The 25,083-nt window shown below is 37.8% G+C and overlaps 1 protein-coding gene across 1 annotated transcript in view; it reads right to left on the minus strand.

Moving 5' to 3' along the window:
* Positions 1-242: 242 nt before the first annotated feature.
* The window catches only part of GTDC1 (glycosyltransferase like domain containing 1), a 453,605-nt gene continuing 428,764 nt past the window's right edge, over positions 243-25,083 (minus strand). The window contains exon 15 of the mRNA XM_059927776.1: positions 243-321. Coding sequence (XP_059783759.1) covers positions 267-321 — 55 coding nt within the window. The 3' untranslated portion in view covers positions 243-266. The remainder of the gene's footprint in view (positions 322-25,083) is intronic.

Genomic DNA, 25,083 nt, shown 5'->3' on the forward strand with positions numbered 1-25,083 from the left:
GGGTTCCAGAGAAACAGGACATTAGGAAAAAGCTGAGGAAATCTGAATAAACTATGGACAGTAATTAACAATAATGTATCAATATTGTTTCATTAACTAAAATAAATATGCCATGTTAGTGTAAGGTGTTAATAACAGGGAAACCTGGGTGTGACGTATATGGGAAATTTCTGTGTTATCTTTGCAGTTTTTATGTAATCTAAAACTATTCTTTGAAAAAGCTTACTTTAAAAATTCAGTGTAGGACTTCCTTGGCGGTCCAGTGGTTAAGACTCCCCACTTCCAGTGCAGGGGGCGCAGGCTCGATCCCTGGTCAGGGGACTAGGTTACCACATGCCGTGCAGCCAATAAATAAACAAACAAACAAACAAATAAATAAATTCAACATAAATAAAATATTTTAAATAATCAATTTTTATAGAACTATTTTAAAACTATATAAGATTTCTCTGCTTTCTTAAACAGCAGTTGCAAGCATGATTTGATCTTTTCTTTAAAATTGGAGTACATTATGAACATCAGTTTGTATCCCTTGTGATAATACAATTATTATTTCTTCCTCTCTGACAGTCTGACACCAGTGTGCATTTCTACTGCATGTGCCTACTTTTAGCAAAGTCTCCCTGTTAATATATCTAAAGCATTTAGAATGTGTCCCTGGAACGTAGAACGTTTACAGTAACATTAATATTGCATGAAGATAACTGTCACTCACTCTAAGCAGATCATAAGCTTTGGATTTTTCTAGTAACAATGATTAATGAGTTGTAACCCATTCATATTTGTTCACCTGGGTACTGTTGTGACCAACCCAACATGGATATTATTAAGTGGTCCGTCAGTGTAAAGAATGAAGTCTTTGCAAATGGAAGAGTGAAACGAGATGATTCAGCAGGGAATTACACCTCTGTTTTAGGTCCCATTGGCTCCATCAAACAAGCCTGGGGGCTCATACGTATCTCTCCCCCGCACCGCCAAATACACACACCTTCTCTCTCTCTAAACTCTTGACTTGCCCCCAACTCCCAGATCAAAAATAGACCAAGGATACCACAGAAAACGGACACCAAGATGCAAAGTACTCAAGTGAGCTGGCAGATTGTTTGGGAAGGTGACTTCCTAAAGCATCCTTCTAGCTTTCAAATGCTTCATGACCAAAAACCCTTGAGTGGGCAGCAAGGAGGAAACCGTGGGTGACTTGTTCTGGTCACTCTCAGGCAATGTTGTATTGGAAAAATCCTTGCCAGGCACTTGCAGCAACTTCTGCCTGGCTCGACTCCTGCCAATCAGAAATGAGGCAGGCTTCCCCTTTTGGCAAGTGGCCAGAGGAGGGTGCTTGTTAGGCGAAGACCCTCCAGGAAGAGAGGGAAACCCACAAACAGAGATCTTCTTTACTTTCCATCTTCCTTCAGACCTGCAAGTGGAGCCCTTGTGGTGTTTCTCCTTTTTTGTCTCATCCTGTCACTCTCTAGTCTTTGAACAATAGAGGCAACAATGGTCTTGTCTAAATGATTTCACAGGCTATTATTCAGACACTCAACTTTTAACATTTCAATTTTGTCATTCTGTTTCCACACAAAAGGTGCACTTCTACAGTATAATGTTCTCAGAATTATGTCAATGAGCAGTAATGGCTTTTAGCATTAAGTTGATCATTAACAACTACATTATCTGAGGCATAATCAGTACTTCAGCCTTTTGTGTGATTATGACACTACAGAATTTGAACCTAATAGGAGGATGCACTCATAACAACATAGAAAAATATTTACACGGTAATAAAAGGTTAGTGAAAAGCAAACGGTCTGAAACAGTATAATGAATAAAAATACCAGCATAGTTTATTTACAAAAGGTGAGTTTCTATAGGAGAAAAATAGGTAAGCAATATCACAACAGTAACATTTCTTTGTTCGTAAAGCTTTTTAATTCTGTATCTAAACATTCTGTGTAGGGGTCATTTCAGTGGAGTTTTATAAGGAGGGCATAATCCAATAAGTATGTATTTTTAAAACAGTTGAATAAAGTAGAAAGAGGATTCTATGCTTTAAGTATTACTGTATTTACACAAATTTTCAAGCTATTTGGCAAAGAAGGTTGATTGATGATCTTGGGTATTGTTTTCAAAGTTGTTTTACTCTTCCCCCTCCCATTCCTTGGGTGAGAAAGCATTCAGGTAAGAATTATGTACATTTAGCTACAATTCAGTGTTTGCAACCATGCCGCATTCAAGACACAGGAGAACAATCATAGTAGAGACACCAAGTTCTGAAGTCTGGAGAGAAGCCCAAGTCTAAATGGACCATGTCTTACATATGATTTTGGATTTTGATTAGAACCTATTAATTTTAATAGATTCATCATCAAAGAATCAAGCCAATGTCCATATAATCATAAAGAGTAACATACTTGCTATTACTATCCTTTGATGAAGTAATCAAATTTCCAGGAATCTATCCTTTAAGAAATTCCTAAATCCAGAAATAACTTAGCACACAAAGAAGTTTATCACAACATTATTTATAACAGTGAATATCAAATCAACCTAAATATCCAAAAAGAGAGGGATGGTTAAGAAACCAATTGCTACATTTTCATTTTGACACATGATGAAAGATGGCTTAGCCACTTCTTGTGATATTTACCAAAAGAATTAATAAATAAAATACTTGTAAATTTTATTTTAAAAAGAAAAATACAAAATTGCACTGTGTGTGTATTTAAAGCACTATGCGCAGAGAAAAAGGAGGGGTGGGGGGAGGTAGGCTGGGAGAAGAAAATATACCAAGTAAATAGTGTGGTTTTCTTGAGCAGTGGTTTCTTCTTCTCCTCCTCCTCCCCCTCCACCCACCCCCCCACTCCTTCTCCTTCTTCTTTCTTCTCTGTACTTTTCTGTATTTCCACATTTTCTTCAAAGAGAATACATTGCTTTTCCCATTTAAAACAGGATGCACATTTAACTCTGCTGTTTACTTGTCCTTATTGGAAGATACCGAACCAAATATACATCTAACAAGAGCAATGTGTGACAACCATGATTTTCATTCTTCCAATATTGAAAGACAGTCCTTTGATTTGAAAATACAGAAACTTTGTGTGGAATACATGTGCCATTTGTGTGACTTTCTCCTGCTCCAAGTCTTCCTTCCTTTGACTGGCCCCACCCACACTGATAAAACACTATCCTTTCCAAGTGCACCTCCCTGTGCCCAGAGAGCTTTGCTTCAGCTCACTCTCATTTCAGTTCACACTTACCTTTTCGGAGCTTGTCTGCCAACATTAATACAAGTGGTTTATCTATGGAATGGAAGCAACATATTTTGAGGGAGAGTGGAAGGCTTTTATTGCTTCATCCCAGGAACCAGGGAAACATCTAAGAGAATGTATGTACCCTGATTGTGGGGAGGGAATTTGACATGACAGGTTGAGGTGCGAGAAGGCATATGGGCAAGAGGGGATTTTCAACACACACTCATTGCTACAGTCAAAGAACCCTACTTGCTGACATTTGTATGTGTCTTATTCTGTCTGTCTGCCTTTCCAAACACCTCATCTACTATTTCTCCTCCTAGAATACTCTCTCTTATCCTGTCTATTCTTACTCAAGCCCTGTCTCTATCTTCCTTTCAAACTTAGCTCATTTTAAAATAATACATATGAACTTTATATACACATAAAGATATTTGTATCTTACTTATAATACTGCGTTTGATCACAAATCACTCTTCTAAAATATTCCAACTAAAAACCACTTCAACTCTGTAATTTTTCTTATTTTTTTCCATTCCACAATTATATATTGAAAAAATACTGATGTATGGAAGTATTACACCAAAAGTGTATTAATAAAATATGGTTCAAGTTCATTCTCTTGGATGTCCTCTCTAAAATTTCAAAGATATAGGAAAATGTTGTGAGCCATAAAACACAGGGATAGTGATTTTAGTTATATAATTACTTCTGAAGTTCTAAGAGTTTGTTTTATGGATGCATATTTAACTCTGCTGCTCTTTTCTGATTTTAAATCAGTATTTCTTTAAAATACTTAGAAAAAAGCTTAGGTTTATCTTTGATATGTAGAAAGAATAACTATACTGAGCAGATACAAGAACAAATCAACCCAGAATCCATGGGTAGCCAGCCTAGCAGAACACAAGTCACCGAGCAGCAACCAGTAGTTTCTTTGAAGAGCAAATCAGTTTTTCTGCAGATCAGTTTAATTAATTTCGATATTAGAAGGAAAGGACATGTGCACAAACAGGAAGTCTTTGATATAACCTTTATAGCCTTCAAGAAGCTTTTCACTTCTGACTTCTACTGTACTAGTCAGGGTTGCCAGCAATCCTGTCATGCCAGCCAAAATCCTGAGTGGTCTTTTTTTGCATGGAGATCATGCTTCTTCTGCACTCAGAATCCCACTTTCACTGTATCATACTTCCTGTCACTCGTTATGTTTTTCCTACCCCCATTCCAAGAAGCTATGCAATGGGAAGTCTATTCAGTAACTATAATATCATGACCCTCTTTCTTTTATGATGTTATTGAACTATGAGTCAGGTACTACACTGCATGACATTCACTAGCAAAAACAACCATAAACAGGGCCCTTGGGTTATCTCCCCAAATGGCCTCTGTTCTATTTATCTATCACTGCATAACAAATTACCCCAAAACTTAGCAGCTTCAAACAATAATAGATATTTATTATATCATGAAGTTTTTGTGGGTCAAGATTCAGGAGCAGCTTACATGGGTGATTCAAGCTTGAGATCTCTCACGTTGCAGTCTAAATAACTGCGTCATTTGTAGAGACGTGGATGGACCTAGAGACTGTCATACAGAGTGAAGTAAGTCAGAAAGAGAAAAACAAATATCATGTATTAACGCATATATGTGGAATCTAGAAAAATGGTATAGATGATCTTATCTGCAAAACAGAAATAGAGACACAAAGGTAGAGAACAAACATATGGACACCAAGGGGAAAAGGGGGGTGGGATGAACTGGGAGATTGGGATTGACATATATACACTACTGATACTATGTATAAAATAGATAACTAATGAGAACCTACTGCATAGCTCAGGGAACTCTACTCATTGCTCAGTGGTGACCTAAATGGGAAGGAAATCCAAAAAAAGAGGGGATATATATACACGTGTAGCTGATTCACTTTGCTGTAGAGTAGAAACTAACACAACATTGTAAAGCAACTATACTCCAATAAAAATTAATTATAAAAAAATTAAATAAAAAATTAAATGAATAATGACTTGGGTTGCAATCGTCTGGAGGCTTGACTGGGGCTGGATGATCCATTTCCAAGGTGGCTCCCTCACATGGCTGGCAAGTTGGTTCAGGCTGTTAATAAGTGACCTCAGGTCCTTTCCATGTGAGAAGGATGCTCAACGTGGGGGCTAGCTCTCCCCAAAGATAGTAATCCGAAAGAACTGGTGAAAGCCACATCACTTATATGATCTAGCCTGGGAAGTCACAGACCATCATCTCCACAGTATCATATTGATTACACAGGATCAGCCCTATCCAGTGTGGAAGGGCAAGGTAACAAAAAGTAAAGATTATTGGGGGTCATCTTGGTCACCTTGTCATTGCTCATGACACCTTCCATCGAGATGTGGAGTCGTTCTTTGACCAGTTTGAATCTAAACTGGCCTGTGACTGTTTTGACCAAGTGAATACAATGGAAATGATGCTATGCCAGTTCTAAATTAATGGTCCTTTAAAGACGCTGGAAGTTTTTATTTCCTGCCTTTTGGAGCCCCGAGCCAATATGTAAGAAGTTCAGTCTACCCTGCTGAAAAAAATAGCCACATACAGGTATGTTGAGGTGTCAGGCATGTATGCAAAAAAACAAAACAAAAAGAAGACCATCTTGTTTGATTATTAAGATGACTCCAGTACCTGCTTCTGTAGGACTGCAACCACATGAGAAACTCTAAGTTAAACTCACTGACTGAGTCAGCTAACTCATAGAACTATGAGACATAATAATAAATTTGTGTCTTTAGCCACTAAATTTTGAAATGGTTTGTTATGCAATGACAGGAAATCTGGACAAAAGTTATGCAAGTTTCTGTTATTCATTGTTGGTACTTTATAAAAACCTTTGCATTACCACATAAGTTCCATGATGGCAGGGAACAGTACCTGGATTACTATGATGGCCTCCTAACTGGTTTTTCATATTACTCTTGCCTCCAACCTACTATTCTCCAAATAGCAGTCAAAGTGACTATCACTGTAACTTGTATCAAAGTCTTTCCTGATACTCAGATGGGTCTATGTTTCAATTATGTATTATGATTATAGTCTATATACATCTCTTTCATAACACTTATTGCACTGTATTTTTAATCATAATTTGCATAATCACTTTTTAAATTTTGTTCTCCCTAACTAGATACTAATATCTAATAGGCAAGTCACATTATCCATCGGTCTATCCCCAGTGTCAAGCACAGTGCTTAGTACATACTAGGTGTTCAATAAACATTTGTTAAGTGAATAACTTCTCAAAATGTCTTTTACGCTTTACTTGATTTTGTAATAGAAACTTATCTCCTAATGCTTCTAGCTTGCCTGTTTTGGCTATTTCCAATTGCAAAGAAAAAGAAATAAAACCAATTAATGTTTTAGCTAATTTTTCACAGGTTTCCAGAAGTAGGTCAAGAAAAGAGTTACTTGAAATGTGACATATACTCCTATCTTCCAGTCTTAAACTTTGGATTCTCTTAAGAAAAGCAGAGTTCTGGCCACTCTTTATGGAGAATAGGTCTTCAGATTCTCTCTTACTCATCAAAGCAAAGTAAAGGATAATTTTCTCTCTTCCTTTCCCCAGTTCTCATTTTACTTTCTACAGAATTTTAAAAAAAGATTTTCTACATTTTCTGTTGCATATTTATATTTATTAACTTATTTAGACTAAGAATAAAAGATTCTCCACTCCTTCCTTTGGTGACCTTGGAAAGCATAAAGCCTTGATTAATATAATTATACCAGTCCTAGAAAATCAAAATCACTACCAAAAACTCTTCTGCATTAATAAAAAATGGAGCCAGACAGACTGTTAGGTAAAGCATATGTTAATAAAGCCCAGAAGTGGTTAAACACAAGGACATTTCCCTATAGAGGAGACCAAAGGCCCAAATATTCAATAACAAAAATTTTAGCCATATGTGCACTTATGTAGAACAGATTATTAACTGTTAGCCTCCATAAATATAAGAAATGAATGGCAATAATTCTGAATAATTTTATTTTTCTGAAATCACAGCCATTAAGCAGTGGTGATCATTCGGTGGAAATATTCATCAAGATACATGTACTACAGAAATACCAAGCTCATTTTGGGATGTCAAATGGAGGCAAATTCTACAAATGCTTATATTCAAAAACATTTTCAGAGTAATTACGTTTTTTTGGACAACATTTTCAGCATTCTTTTTCTTTTTTTCTTACATATGTTTCTAAATCTGTGTTTGGAATCCAAATTTTAAATTTAATTACAAGCAGAAGAATATGCCTACTTAAAATCCAATTTAGTCCTAAATTACCCTTAAATTCATAGAGATTCATGGGAGTTTAGGGTTGGAAGTTTACTAAAGTTTATCTAATCCAGTGGTTTTCAAAGATTAATGTGCTTTAGAATCACCTAGAGGGCTTATTAAAATACAGATTGCTAGGTTCCACCCTCTGAGTTTCCGAATCCTTGGGTCTGGGGGGAGGCCTGAGAATTTGTTTCTTTAACTAGTCCCCAGATCAAGTTAATGTTACTGGTCCAGAGGCCTCACTTTGAGGATCACTGGTCTAACCTACTGCTTAAATTTTACAGATAAAGAAAGAAAGACCCAGAAAACTTGAAAGATTAATCCAACGATTCTGCCATAGTCAGTGGCAAAATGGCAGGAATGGACAGGATTAGAAGGTAGTTTTTCTATTTCCAGGTAGAATGTTCCTTTGATTCTACTTTCTTATTCTGAGGTGTATTCAGTATCGTATGAGGTGTTGATTAATAAGCTACAGAAAAAGATAAGTCACAGCTGAGGAAAAGGGAAGGCAATGTAAACATCCTCTCTACCAGTTGACAAAATTAAAGACATGCAGGACCGCACCAAAAATTGAATGATTCAGGTATTTCTTTGTGGCCACTACTCCCCTTTTGAAGTTCATTTCCCTCTAAACATCTAAGGACTTACTTTGCATTCTTACATTGCAACGTCTTTGTTGATAACTTTTCAGTAATTCCATTAAAGCAAATCACAGGGTTGTCAAATCTTCAAGGATCAGAAGATCATGAGTTGACAAGTAGCAGATGCACAGAAAGAAGTTTTAAATAACGTGCATTCATTCCCCATGTGGAGTAAAGTAGAATACCTATTACTCCATGATAGTAAAAACCAGCCGGGAAGTAACAGAGAATGGAGTTATGCCACGACATTTACCGTTTCTCCCACTTTTATGCAGTGAAGAATCAAAGAATTCAGAAGAAAGAAAACTCTTAGATTTTCAAACAAGCTGTTTCTGTTTAAGGACAGAAGTTTCTGTTAAAATTTAGTATAATTGTGATGTCACTGAGCACAGTGAAAGCTGCAGGCAAACAGAACATTCTCATTGTAATACCACTACTGTAGGCATATTTGAAACACTATAGCTTCTTCAGACTATAATTATAACTGTTTGTTGCTCCTGTGGTTTCAAAGATAATAGAAGTTGTTCACAAAATTTACAAAACACTGATGTGTTGCATATAAAATATAGACAGTCACGTGCAAAATATCCCATTATATATTTTCTCATAGAGAAAAACAGCTGAGAAACCTACAGACCATCAAATTATGACTCCAGTGTTTCATTACAAGCAATTAGACTCCAGAGCCCAAAGATACAACCAAAATGCTTGGTGTAATTTGGCTAATACCATTTAAGAGCTGGGCCACAGGTGTTTAAATCTGCAGAAAAGTCCTGGTGGCTATAGGGTCTTATTACTTTACTTGTAATTCCTTCCATAGATGGAGCATCAAAGGTGGGACTGGGAAGAAAATGTATATATTAAGTCCGAAAGAGAGATTCAAAATTCCACTGGTTCATTCCACAAGCACTAAGTGAATGACTACTCTGTGTTAGGCACAGTTCTTGCCTCAATGAACTCAAAATCCAGCAGGAGATGTGGCCATAAATTCATTCCTTCATCAAACACTGAACAGTGCAGTAAAGATATCAGCACAACCTGTTACTGATGTCATAGAACAGATTGCTTTTGTGTTCAAAGGACTGGGAGATTAAGAAGTTATCACCAACAAATGACATTGATCTGGGTCTAGAAGAATTAAAAAGTAGTTTCCATACAGAAAAGGAAATCACTTGGCAGGAAATAAAGCCATGAAAGACAGGTTGAGGTCCTTTCCCTTAGAAAATTATGCTAAGGAGTTTGGACACTGTTTCCAGAGAGTAGGAGCAATGGGGAGTGTTTGACGGCTCTAGGCAGAGTAGTTTCTGAGAAACCTCTTGTGGGAAGCACACCTAAAAAAAGTAGACAAAAAATAAAAGACATCTTTTTGTAATGCCTGGACAAGCTGTTGTAATAATAGACTCCCTAGAATTCAGTCACAAAGAATCTAAGGAGTTAAAGAGACTTGGAACAGACTTTTACCCTGAGGTATCTGCAAACTCCTGGGGGCCTAGAACCTGAATTTCGATGAGTCATGCTTTAGTGACAGGACACAGAACTGAGGTGAAAGCAGAAACCGACATCAACACAACAAGGTAAATGGAAAAAAAAAAAAAAAACTAAAAAGTAAAAATAACCAAAAATCACAAAAAATAACTAACTGATAATCAAAGATATAATATGCAGCATCAATACAACCAAAAGTTAGCCCTATGATGAGACTAATAAGGAACAAATTTCTGGCAAGAATAATCAAGGGGGGAAAAAAAGAATGAAAAATACACAATACGAGGGGTGAAAGGGGGACTTAATTAGTGATGCAGCACATCCTAAAAAGATAGTAAAAGAATATTATATCAACTTTGTTACAGTAAATTTGAATGAATCTGTGAAATGGACAAATTTCTAGAAAGATTTGTAATCTAACTTGTTCATGAAGACCTAGAAAATCTGAGTCACCTTAGAACCCGCCCAAGAAACTAAAAATGTTTTAAAATTTCTCCCAGAGAAAAGCACCTTGTTGAAATTGTTCTTTTGATGTATTCTGCCATGCAGTCAAGGAACAGATTATTCCACTATTTTAGACAAGCGAGAAAAAGAAATATTCTCTATCATATTGGCTGAAACTAGCATATCCTTTATACTAAACCATACAGAGTCAGTTTGAAACAGAAAATTATGGGCCAATCTCACATGAAAAATATGAACAAACTAAATCCAGGGATGTACAAAGAAGATAACACATTATTAACAGATTATGATTATTCTATAAAAGCAGAGTGGATTCAACATTAGAAAATTATGAGATTGCTTTGTTATACTAAAAGATTAGAGTAGAAAATCAAAGGACGTAAGCCCACACATCCAAGAAGCTCAACAAACTCTAAGTAGGATAAGTATAAAGAGATTCTCACCAAGACACATTATAGCCAAACTTTCAAAAGACAAAAACAAAGAGCGAATTTTCAAAATAGCATGTGAGAAGCAACTCATCACATACAAGGGATCCTAAATAAGATCATAAGCTGATTTCTTTTCATAACCATGGAGGTCAATAGGCAGTAAGATGACCTATTTAAGTTCTGATAAAAGAAAATTGTCAACCAAGAATTCCATATCTGGCAAAACTATTCTTCAAAAATGAAGGTGAAATTAAAATAAAATAAAAAACTTGAGGGAGTTTGTCACTAGTAGACCTGCCTTATAAGAAATGTTAAGACTCCCTCTTGCAAGAGCACCAGAATCACAACTTACTGCTGAACAATCATCAACAGGAAGACACTGGAACTCACCAAGAAAGATACCCCAAGACACAGGAGAAGCCGCAGTGAGATGGTAGGAAGGGCACAATCACAGTAAAATCAAATCCTATAACAGCTGGGTGGGTGACTCACAAACTGGAGAACAATTATACCACAGAAGTCCACCCACTGGAGTGAAGGTTCTGAGCCCCACATCAGGCTTCCCAACCTGGGGGTCTGGCAATGAGGGGAGGAATTCCCAGAGAATCAGACTTTGAAGCCCAGTGGGATTTGACTGCAAGACTTCAACAGGACTGGAGGAAACAGAGAACTCTTGGAGGGCACACACAAAGTAGTGCGCACATCAGGACCCAGGGGAAGGAGCAGTGACCCCTTAGGAGACTGAACCAGACCTACCTGCTAGTGTTGGAGGGTCTCCTGCAGAGGCGGGGGGTGGCTGTGGCTCACCACAGTGACAAGGACACTGGCAGCAGAAGTTCTGGGAAGTACTCCTTGGAGTGAGCCCTCCTGGAGTCTGCCATTAGCCCCATCAAAGAGCTGGGGAGGCTCCAGTGCTGGGTCGCCTCAGGCCAAACAACCAACTGGAAAGGAACCCAGCCCCACCCATAGGCAGACAAGCAGATTAAAGTTTTACTGAGCTCTGCCCACCAGAGCAACACCCAGCTCTACCCACCACCAGTCCCTCCCATCAGGAAGCTTGCACAAGCCTCTTAGATAGCCTCATCCACCAGAGAGCAGACAGCAGAAGCAAGAAGAACTACAATTCTGCAGCCTGTGGAACAAAAACTACATTCACAGAAAGATAGACAAAATGAAAAGGCAGAGGACTATGTACCATATGAAGGAACAAGATAAAACCCCAGAAAAACAACTAAATGAAGTGGAGATAGGCAACCTTCCAAAAGAGAATTCAGAATAATATAGTGAAGATGATCCAGGACCTCGGAAAAAGAATGGAAGCTAAGATCGAGAAGATGAAAGAAATGTTTAACAAAGACCTAGAAGAATTAAAGAACAAGCACCTAGAAGAATTAAAGAACAAACAAGCAGAGCTGAACAATACAATAAAGAAGGAATCAATAGCAGAATAACTGAGGCAGAAGAACGTATAAGTGACCTGGAAGACAGAATGGTGGAATTCACTGCCATGGAACAGAATAAAGAAAAGGAATGAAGACAGCCTAAGAGACCTCTGGGACAACATTAAATGCACCAACATTCACATTATAAGGGTCTGAGTGGGAGAAGAGAGAGAGGAAGGACCCAAGAAAATATTTGAAGATATTATAGTTGAAAACTTCCCTAACATGGGAAAGGAAATAGCCACCCAAGTCCAGGAAGTGCAGAGAGTCCCAGGCAGGATAAACTCAAGGAGAAACACACCAAGACACATAGTAATCAAACTGACAAAAATTAAAAGACAAAGAAAAATTAACTAAAAGCAACAAGGGAAAAATGACAAATAACATACAAGGAAGCTCCCATAAGGTTAACAGCTGATTTCTCAGCAGAAAGTCTACAAGCCAGAAGGGAGTGGCATGATATATTTAAAGAGATGAAAGGGAAGAACCTACAACCAAGATTACTCTACAGAGCAAGGATCTCATTCAGATTCAACAGAGAAATCAAAAGCTTTACAGACAAGCAAAAGCTAAGAGAATTCAGCACCACCAAACCAGCTTTACAACAAATGCTAAAGGAACTTCTCTAAGTGCAAAACACAAGAGAAGAAAAGGACCTACAAAAACAAACCCAAAACAATTAAGAAAATGGTAATAGGAACATACTTATCGATAATCACCTTAAATGTGAATGGATTAAATGCTCCAACTAAATGACACAGGCTTGCTGAATGGATACAAAAACAAGACTCATCTATATGGTGTCTACAAGAGACCCCACTTCAGACCTAGGGACACATACAGACTGAAAGTGAGGGGATGGAAAAAGATATTCCATGCAAATGGAAATCAAAAGAAAGCTGGAGTAGCAATACTCATATCAGATAAAATAGACTTTAAAATAAAGAATGTTGCAAGAGACAAGGAAGGACACTACATAAGGATCAAGGGATCAATCCAAGAAGAAGATATAACAATTATAAATATATATGCACCCAACATAGGAGCATCAATACATAAGGCAAATGCTAACAGCTATAAAAGAGGAAATTGACAGTAACACAATAATAGTGGGGGACTTTAACACCTCATTTACACCAATGGACAGATCATCCAGACAGAAAATTAATAAGGAAACACAAGGTTTAAATGACAAAATAGACCAGATAGATTTAATTGATATTTATAGGACATTCCATCCCAAAACAGCAGATTACACTTTCTTCTCAAGTACACATGGAACATTCTCCAAGATAGATCACATCTTGGGTCACAAATCAAGCCTTGGTAAATTTAAGAAAATTGAAATCATATCAAGCATCTTTCCCGACCACAATGCTATGAGATTAGAAATAAATTACAGGGAAAAAAACGTAAAAACCACAAACACATGGAGGCTTAACAATACATTACTAAATAACCAAGAGATCACTGAAGAAATCAAAGAGGAAATCAAAAAATACCTGGAGACAAATGACAACGAAAACACGACGATCCAAAACCTATGTGATGCAGCAAACGCAGTTCTGAGAGGGAAGTTTATAGCAGTAGAATCCTACCTCAAGAAACAAGAAAAATCTCAAATAAACAATCTAACCTGACCCCTAAAGGAACTAGAGAAAGAAGAAAAAAAAAAACCCCAAAGATAGTAGAAGGAAAGAAATCATAAAGATCAGATCAGAAATAAATGAAATAGAAACAAAGAAAACAATAGCAAAGATCAATAAAACTAAAAGCTGGTTCTTTGAGAAGATAAACAAAATTGTAAACCTTTAGCCAGACTCATCAAGAAAAAGAGAGAGAGGACTCAAATCAATAAAATTAGAGATGAAAAAGGAGAAGTTACAACAGACACCACAGAAATACAAAGGATCATGAGAGATTACTACAAGCAACTATATGCCAATAAAATGGATAACCTAGAAGAAATGGACAAATTCTTAGAAAGGTGTAACCTTCCAAGACTGAACCAGGAAGAAATAGAACATATGAACAGACCAATCACAAGTAATGAAATTGAAACTGTAATTTAAAATCTTCCAACAAACAAAAGTCCAGGACCAGATGGCTTCACAGGTGAATTCTATCAAACATTGAGAGAAGAGCTATCACCCATCCTTCTCAAACTCTTCCGAAAAATTGCAGAGAAAGGAAGACTCCCAAACTCATTCTACGAGGCCACCATCACCGATACCAAAACCAGACAAAAATACTACAAAAAAAGAAAATTACAGACCAATATCACTGATGAATATAGATGCAAAAATCCTCAACAAAACATTAGCAAACAGAATCCAACAACACATTAAAAGGATAATACACAATGATCAAGTGGGATTTATCCCAAGGATTCAAGGATTCTTCAATATATGCAAATCAATCAATGTGATACACCATATTAACAAACTGAAGAATCAAAACCATATGATCATCTCAGTAGATGCCGAAAAACCTTTTGACAAAATTCCACACCCATTTATATACTCTCCAGAAAGTGGGCAACAAGGGAACCTACCTCAACATAATAAAGGCCATATCCAACAAACCCACAGCAAACATCATTCTCAATGGTGAAAAACTGAAAGCAATTCCTCTCAGATCAGGAAGAAGACAAGGATGGATGTCCACTCTTGCCACTATTATTCAACATAGCTTTGGAAGTCCTAGCCACGGCAATCAGAGAAGAAAAAGAAATAAAAAGAATACAGATTGGAAAAGAAGAAGTAAAACTGTCACTGTTTGCAGATGACATGATACTATACTAGAAAATCCTAAAGATACCACCAGAAAACTACTAGAGCTAATCAATGAATTTGGTAAAGTTTCAGGATACGAAATTAATGCACAGAAATCTCTTGTACTCCTATACACTAACAATGAAAGACCAGAAAGAGAAATTAAGGAAACAATCCCATTCACCATTGCAACGCAACAAAAAGAATAAAATACTTAGGAATAAACTTACCTAAGGAGGTAAAAGACCTGTATGCAGAAAATTATAAGACACTGATGAAAGAAATCAAAGATGACACAAACAGATGGAGAGATATACCATGTTCTTGGATTGGAAGAATCAACATTGCGAAAATGACTATGTTACCCAAAGCAAACTACAGATTCAATACAATCCCTATCAAATTACCAATGGCATTTTTTACAGAACTAGAACAAAAAAATCTTAAAATATGTATGGAGACACAAAATACCCTGAATAGCAAAAGCAATCTTGAGGGAAAGAAATGGAGCTGGAGGAGTCAGACTCCCTGACTTCAGACTATACTACAAAGCTACAGTACTCAAGACAATATGGTACTGGCACAAAAATAGAAATATAGATCAGTGAAACAGGATAGAAAGCCCAGAGATAAACCTACACACCTATGGTCAACTAATCTATGACAAAGGAGGCAAGGATATACAATGGAGAAAAGACAGTCTCTTCAATAAGTGGTGCTGGGAAAACTGGACAGCTACATGTAAAAGAATGAAATTAGAACACTCCCTAACACCATACACAAAAATAAACTCAAAATGGATTAAAGACCTAAATGTAAGACTGGACACTATAAAACTCTTTGAGGAAAACATAGGAAGAACACTCTTTGACATAAATCACAGCAAGATCTTTTTTTGACCCACTCCTAGAGTAATGGAAATAAAAACAGAAATAAACAAATGGGATCTAATGAAACTTCAAAGCTTTTGCACAGCAAAGGAAACCATAAACAAGACGAAAAGACAACCCTCAGAATGGGAGAAAATATTTCCAAACGAATCAATGGACAAAGGATTAATCTCCAAAATATATAAACAGTTCGTGCAGCTCAGTATTAAAAAGACAAAAAATCCAAAAATGGGCAGAAGACCTAAATAGACATCTCTCCAAAGAAGACATACTGATGGCCCAGAGGCACATGAAAAGCTGCTCAACATCACTAATTATTAGAGAAATGCAAATCAAAACTACAATGAGGTATCACCTCACACTGGTTAGAATGGGCATCATCAGAAAATCTACAAACAACAAATGCTGGAGAGGGTATGCAGAAAAGGGAACCCTCTTACACTGTTGGTGGGAATGTAAATTGATACAGCCACTATGGAGAACAGTATGGAGGTCCTTAAAAAACTAAAAATAGAATTACCATATGACCCAGTAATCCCACTATTGAGCATATACCTAGAGGAAACCATAATTCAAAAAGACACATGCACCCTGATGTTCATTGCAGCACTATTTACAATAGCCAGTCATGGAAGCAACCTAAACGCCCATTGACAGACAAATGGATAAAGAAGAAGTGTTACAAATGTACAATGGAATATTACTCAGCCATAAAAAGGAACAAAATTGGGTCTTTTGTAGAGACATCAATGGACCTAGAGACTGTCATATAGAGTGAAGTAAGTCAGAAAGAGAAAAACAAATATCATATATTAATGCATATATGAGGAATCTAGAAAAATGGCACAGATGAACCGGTTTGCAAGGCAGAAATAGAGACACAGATGTAGAGAACAAATGTATGGACACCAAGGGGGAAGTGGGGGAGGGATGGTGGTATGAATCTGAAGATTGGGATTGACATATATACACTAACATGTATAAAATAGATAACTAATAAGAACCTGCTCTATAAAAAATATAAACAAAATAAAATTTACAAAAATAAAAAAAGAAATGCTAAAAGGAGTCCCCCAGGGACTTCCCTGGTGGCACAGTGGTTAAGAATCTGCCTGCCAATGCAGGGGGCACAGGTTCAATCCCTGGTCCGGGAAGATCCCACATGCCACGGAGCAACTAAGCCCATGCGTCAACTAGTGAGTCCACGAGTCACAACTACTGAGCCTGCATGTCACAACTACTGAAGCCTGTGCACCTAGAGACCGTGCTCCACAACAAGAGAAGCCACCGCAATGAGAAACTCCCGCACCGCAATGAAGAGTAGCCCCCTCTCACCGCAACTAGAGAAAGCCCACGGGTAGCAACGAAGACCCAGTGCAGCCTAAAATAAATAAAGTAATACATTTATTAAAAAGAAGTCCCCCAGACTGAAATGAAAGGACCATAGACTATAACTCAAAACCATATGAAGAAATAAAGAGCAACAATAAAATAAACTATACAGCGAACATGACCATGAGTAGTAATGCATATTTGATATATAACTCCTCTTTTTTTTTTCCTTTTTTCCCTATATTATTTGGAAGACAAATGCATAAAAGAATAATTATAAATAATTGTAAAGTTATGTTAAGGGGTTGGGGATGGAGCTATAAATGAAGAGAGACTTTCTATACAATTGAAGAATGGTCTGAATAAATTTTTATCCAAAGAATAATAACCAGTGGAGGGACTTGACCTATCAGATAGCAAGACTTATTACAAATATACAGTAATTAAGACAGTGTGGCATTAGTGTGGAGATAATCTTATAGACCAGTGGAACAGGACAGAGATTCCAGAAAAAGATCTACACACCTAGATGTAAACCTGACATATGAGAGAACTAGCATTGTAAATCAGTGGCCAAAGGTGAATTTATCATTAAAATATGCTGGGACAACTGATGATCCATATGGAAAAAAAATGTGTATCTTCAACCATATAAACAATCAATTCCAGATGGATCGAGTACTTAAACTGGAAAAGCCAGAGTTTAAAACTTTAAAAGAGACTATAGGAAAATATATTTATCACTTCAGGGTAATAAATAGTTTTTACGTCAAGCAGAAAGCATAAACCAAAAAGGAAAAGAGTGAAAAAGGATTGCTGCTGTCCAGAATAAATTTTAAAATCTTACAAATTCAAATGAAAAAGTCAAATAGCCCATTAAAAATGAGAAGATATAACGAAAAGTTTTCCAAAGAATATGAATGGTAAACATAGGAAAAATTCTTAATGTCAATAGCAATCAAGCAATGTGTATTGAAATTACCATGAACTACAATGTCATGTCCAAACAGACTGGCAAAAATTCAGGAGTCTGAAAACGCCAGGTGTTGGTAATATACTGACTGAAGATGCATCTCATACACTGCCGATGTCGAATAAAATAGAATAAATTGGTAAAACTACTTTAAAAAACAATTTGGAATTGCTTGGTAAAGGTGCATTTGTGCATACCCGGCACCACCACTTCTAGGTATATATCCTAGAGAAGTTCCTGAATACATGAACATGAACAAATGTATACAAAAACATTTATAGTGACACTTTTTTTGTAATAACAAATCAATCCAAATGTCCAGCAACAGTAGAATAAAAAAATAAATTGAAATGCATTTTTTTTTTATTGAGATAATATTGGTAAATAACATTGTATAAGTTTCAGGTGTACAACATTGTAATTCTGTATTTGTTGGAATGCAATAGTGAAACACAAATTACAGATAAATCATCAACATAAATGGATCTCTAAAACATAATTTCAAGTCACAGAGTAATATATTATGATTCCTTTTATATAAAGTAGAAAAGAAGGCAAAACAAGATAACATAAAGACTCATATTTTTATAAGTATATACATATACCATTTCTGCATAGATTAATATACATATATGATAACTTTAAGGAAAACAAGGGATTAATTAACATAATTCAGGATAGCAGTTACCTCTGGGGCAGAGGAAGGGGGCTTCAACTGAGCAGAAACTCACAAAACATAGGCTTTCAAATGAAAAGGTAATATCTTATGTCTTAGGCTGAATTATGAGCAGTGGTCATTTTCTTCTTTTTCAAATGCTACTTATATATATTATATACATTCTTCTAGTACGCTCTGTTTCACCATATTAAGTATTATATTCACAATAAAATACAAAACACTTTAATCACAGTAAAAAGTAAAAACAGAAAGAAAGTCTGAGTAAGAAAAACGGATCAAGTCTAGATTCTAAAATGATTATTCTGGTGGACATACAGAAGAGAGACATTGATGGCTTCTACTATCTAGAAGGGAGAAAATGAGGTTCTAACCAGGGCAGTGCCAGTCAAGTGCAGATTTAGAAGAGAAACCTTGTGAACACATAACTGACAGGATAGATAAGAGGATATTGATGTGTGTTGTGCCTGGCTTATTGTTAGAATGGTGATGATGACTGAAGAAAACTGTAGGGGAGCTCTATTTGAAGGGTGAGAAAAAGAATAAGAGTAACCAACAGAAAGATAGGCTCACAAGAGAACAACGTCCCAAAAGCCAAGTGAGGATTAGGAAGTTTGGACGGGATAGCTTCAACCACTGTAGAGTTATGTTCTGAGGTCATCTGCTTATGAAATATACCAGGGATATTTTTCTGGACTTGGGGTGAAGGGACAGGGTATGGAATAGCAGCTGTGGGAGAAACAATGGGGAAAAAAGAGAGACAAAAAAATGACTGAACAGCAATGAGAGCCCAGCTGAGGTTCGATGGCATGAATCTGTAGGAGACCCAGCTGGCACAACTCATGACCTACTCCCACCATCTTGGTCATCATTGAGTGGTTATCAAGGTTGCGAGTATTTTCATGTTCAAAACATACTGACACACACATGCAAGCACTCATACACGTACTCACACACTCCAAATTTGGACTAAATAATTTGTTAGAGGTCTATCAAAAACCAGAGACCACAGTACAGAGGAGACTGTAAAATCCTTTACATTAAGCAATAAAATTGCCATGGATAACTTAGTATTTCCATCTAGGCACAGCTTCTTCAGGATTCTAGTTGGTCAGAATTTCTGGGAAAACTTTAAAAAGAAAGGTTAGTGGGATGAATTACAGCCCCAGCTGCAGCAGTTGACCCTGAGGTGGTGACTGATATCCACCTTCTCCCTTTCTTTCACTTATGTTAGACCCACCTCCCCTTCGGTTTGCACTCTGGTTGGTCCAGGTGGCTTGCCTGGTAGTTTGACCCAGGTCCTCATCTCTGGGCTCTGTTTCCATGTCCTTCTCGAGCCGTAGTTCTTATATTTGCTCTTCACAAGTACAAGTTACAGTGGGCAGGAGAGGCACACATATTTCCCATTGTGTAACAGTACCCCTAGCTTTTTTATGAGAACCATGGTCAATTATAAGGGGAACCCAAAGTAATGTGACAGCAGGTGACTTTGAGTTTACTGTGTTTTACTATGATCCCTGATGGAGGCATCCTTATCTGAGAACCAGGTCCTCAAGACCTACAGAGCCCAATGTTGCAGAGACAGGAGGCACAGATTGACCAAGTGGGTTACTAGGAGTGATGAAGAGGAGGACCACTCCCACTTCCACCCCTAAATTCCCAGACCCATGTATTTTATCTACTGAGGTCACAGTCATTTGCTGCAAAGTGGTCCCTTGGTCCAAGGTAATGTTATGCAGGATTGCCTGTCAGTAAATCAGACACTCAATGAACTCTCAGGGAGTGGTGCTGGCCAAGGACCTCCAAGCAGAAAAGGCAAACCCATACCTGGAGTAGGAGGGAATCCAGTCAAGAAGAAACACTATAGTAGAAAGGGTCTGATGCAGTCGATAGCCAGCAAGTAGCTTGTTGGTCTCCTCAAGGGATATTACTGTATCAGGATCTGACAATAATTAGCCCTAATGGGAAATTCTGGCTCTTCAAGGATCCTGTCATCTCCACTGCTACAAGCGGGCTCAGACATACTCTCCTGCTTCTTTCTGGAACATGCTAACCAAGTCCTGCATCACTATCCTTTTCCCAGTCAGCCTGTGCTGAGATTTGCAAAATTATAGGTCTGGGGCCAAGAGGGGAGTTGAGGGAAGAGGAGGGAAAACATTGTCTTGTAAGAGACCTATCTCATTTGAAGGTTCTTCATGTTCTTCAAGCAAGAGGAGAATCTCTAACTTCCAGCAAGAATTAAGCCACTTCTACAGAACCAGGGGTTTCAGGGAAATTGGCAAATTCAAGCTTCTCAAACACTTTTACCCAGAAATCCCTGCCCAGATCCCATTTGCTTCTTATCAGAACCTAACTTGGACACAGGAGACTTGTCTATTCTGAGAATTTAGCCTTCTCCACAATTCAGCCACTTTTACAATTAAATATAAAGTAACCAAACAATGTCTGATCATCAGCTGTGTGTGACCTTCTACTACAGAAGATGAGAGCCTCAAATGCTTATAAGAAGGCCTTCTGGCTAACACTTTGCTTTAAACTATTGATTACTAGATCTGGGCCTGTCATTTTCTCTCTTCACTGGATCAATAGCCCTTAGCAGTAGCCATCTAGTTCCACAGTCCTTACAGCTACTGTTTTCTTCATATCTCTCAAATACCTGAGACTTTGCACCAATTATTACATCCCTTCTACGTGTACTGTATCCCAGTTCATTACAGATGAAAGTCTTAGCAATGGCACTGCCACAGTATAACTGGAATGATCAATCTTCCCCCTTCCAGTAGTGGTGGGGTGCACATTGCCTGCCATCTAGCCAACAAGGACTCCAACTTCAGAATCCCATCCTTACACGTTGCTTTCTAAGACCACGTGTCCTTTCAACAGTCTTAGGTTAGGTTCCCGAGAAGCAGAGTTTAAGAAAGGGCTTCTGGGGCTTCCCCGGTGGCGCAGTGGTTGAGAATCTGCCTGCCAATGCAGGGGACACGGGTTCGAGCCCTGGTCTGGGAAGATCCCACATGCCGCGGAGCAGCTGGGCCCGTGAGCCACAACTACTGAGCCTGCGCATCTGGAGCCTGTGCTCCCCAACGAGAGAGGCCGCGATAGTGAGAGGCCCGCACACCGCGATGAAGAGTGGCCCCCGCTTGCCGCCAACTAGAGAAAGCCCTTGCACAGAAACGAAGACCCAACACAGCCAAAAATAAATAAATAAATAAATAAATAATTAAAGGTGCTAATAATTTAAAAAAAAAAAAAAAAGAAAGGGCTTCTGGTTTAGGTTATTTTTTGAGTGAGAGCTCTCAAAAGAAAGGGACTGAGGGAGGAAGGGGAGGGCAGAGGAAGAAACTAAGAAAGGATGTGGTCTCGGCTTCGGTTTGTTCCCATACGAAGTTCTGGAGCACAAGTTGTACCACAGAGTTGGTCACAGTTTGAGGCAACACGACACCACTTTTCTACCCCGGTGTCAGACAGGCATTGTCTATAGTCTGTCCCAGGAGGGGCAGCGTTGGAGGTGGCTGTGTAGACTTCCTGGTGACGCACCTCCTGGTCAAGGGCAATTCTGCAGAGAAGGCACAGCTATGAACGGCTATCTGCCTACACCCACGGCAGTTAGGAATTGGATGCCTCAGGGCATTGCAAGGGATCCAACAGCACGGCACCAACAGCATCCACTAAACTACCACGTCTTAAGATATCCTTAGAGTCACAAATTACAATAACACAGAAGAGCAATTCCATGAAATCAAACCATAAACTTAAAGCCATGTAGTGATGTGCCGGAACCGGCTTCTATTAGCCCACAAGAATTGATTATTGACGTCTCTTCCCAACTCGGCATTCAGTGATGTCATGTTGGAGGCTTGAAACTGTCCATGGTGGGAGTACTTACACCATGGAAACTGGCCAAAGCTACGCACCAGGCCCTTTTTATGGGGGGGTGGATGATCGAGTTGTTAAACATTTACCAGCACACCACTGACAGCGCAAGGTAAGAATTGTTATTCCTGATTTTCAGTATGAGGAAAATAATCTAAGAAAGAACAATTAAGTGAGAGATTTAGAATTAAAATTATTTCTATCTGACTTTATTATAACAGGAATATTAGGTTTAGTTTAACATACATTTATTGAGTAGCAACCATGTGCCAGGCATTGCTGTCAACTAAGACACATTCTCAATCCACAAAGGAAATGGAATGAGAGTGCAATCTTTGGGAAACCAAGAACATGATATCTAGGGAATTTGATTGAATTTCTTCTAGCTATTTTCATGTCTTTGAGATTTTAATAATGTTCTAAAGATTTTTCCCTTTTCAATCTGTAATATGAGGATTTAAGATATCTAATCTTAATGCCTCAGTTTATGAGATATGTATGCAAAAGCACTTTGGAAATGCAGAAAGCTTAATACAAATGGATGAATTGTTAATGAGAAAATCAATAGTGAAGATAACAGCTCTTTTTCAAATGGCTGAAGGAATAGATCCCTTGGAGTGAAGATGAAGAGGACTCCAAATACCCTTCTTAAATTGAGTCAAGGCCACTTTTTCTTGTGGTGTTCAATTGAAGTGGAATAATTTTTTCAGGCTCTTGTTTTAACAATGACTTTTCATTGTGGTCGGAATTCTTCTGGCCCTGAAGAAATGAGCAGCTCTTCTCTCTTCCAACACTTGACTCCATCACCTCTTCAGAGCCAGAACTGGAGTTGTTCTGAAGAAAGTGTTTGCAAACTAAGGAAGCTCCAGCTGCTGGTGGCACATGCATTCAGGGAAGGTCGTTGAGTCCAGGGCCTTCATCTTTTGGGATGTTTGGTGGTTTGCTGATTTCAAGACTCTCATATTTCAAATCTTCTCTTCTGTTCCTCGCTTTCCTTCTCTCACATCTTTGTCTAGAAGCTGCCCCCTATCTGTCCCAGGAACTCCACTTCATTTTTCATCCTAGCTATCCTTGCTGGCTCCTCTTACCACTTTCTGACAGAATAATACATTATCATCGTAGTGTCATTGATCTCCAATGCCGCAAACATTGCTGGCTTTCGAGAGCAAGGATATTCTGATGGGACTTCCCTGGTGGCTCAGCGGTTAAGACTCCGCACTTCCACCGCAGGGGGCGTGGGTTCGATCCCTGGTCGGGGAACTAGGATCCTGCATGCCTCATGGTGCAGCCAAAAAATAAAAAATAAATAAAAAAGAAAAAAAGGAAGGAGAGAAAATAAAAGACGACTTGCTATTACCGTAATGAAATGTACAATCACAGCATCAGGAACAGCCGTAATGCTGGCAAAAATACCAATCTGATCTGAGCACTCGACTGGTTCTTCGAGAAACCAATCCATGCGTACACACAAACATTCACACACACACACACACACACACACACACACGCAGCATATGATTATAAACCTTTTCCTTAACTGAACAAAGAAAAGGCAACACAAATCTTCAAAGGGCTTGTTCTTTCTGGGTAAAATTTCATAAGACTGCCATCAAAGCAGGTTGTATATGAGAGACAGGGAAGGTTATAGATGAGAGACAAAGACAAAAAAAATTCACTTGCTCCAAGAATTTGCTGAACGATTTCATTTTGTTGAATTCCACCCATTAACACATGTATTTAAATCCTAACAATGACTGACAGACATTTGGAAAGCAAAAGTAAAAGTTGACCTGCAGACAGTTCAAATTTGCCATATGCTTGCTGTCACCATTAACAGTCTGTAGACCATCCTAATTTATGCTTCAGCGAACTAACCTGATGTATTTTAAAGAATGTGAATACCTGTTTATTTTTCAAATAAGGCATTTTATTTTTCCTTATTACTCATAAGTATGACAGCAATGATAAATGATTAAGGGCAAATTTAAGAGAGTTGGAAGGGGAGAGAATGGGTTTTCCCTCCTATGACCTATCACAAATGTTTTCCACTTAAATGATTGTCTCACTGAGGAAATTCTCAAAAAATATTCATCAGGTACAATTTCAGAAATAAAAGTTATTTCCTTCAACACAGCCTAACAGAATTTTAAAAGGAACTTATTAGTGTTTAGGAATCACTATAGTTTAAATGGTGTGTGTATATATACAAATTACTAAACATATACCTTTTTTAACCTGTCTAATTTTTTGCCTCTTTAAAAAGAATTTTCTTACTCTCTCATGTGTTTAAGCAACCAAATATCATATTAACTAGATGCCCTTTCCTTTTCTTTCATGAAACTACATTTCTTAAGCATTATTGTAGATGGAAGAGATTTCTGATGGAAGGGAAAAGAGCACTAGTTGTTTTAAAATTTGATAACTTCAGTCCAAATCTCCTCATCCTTTTCTCTTTGTGCATTTAAGGATAGGTCTTCAACTTTTCCAGTTTTAATCAGATAGCCCAGATGGTCATGTTTATGGTAAAAATGTCA

The sequence above is a fragment of the Balaenoptera ricei genome, chromosome 7, assembly GCF_028023285.1.
Source record: "Balaenoptera ricei isolate mBalRic1 chromosome 7, mBalRic1.hap2, whole genome shotgun sequence".
In the NCBI taxonomy this organism is placed as follows: Eukaryota; Metazoa; Chordata; class Mammalia; order Artiodactyla; family Balaenopteridae; genus Balaenoptera; species Balaenoptera ricei.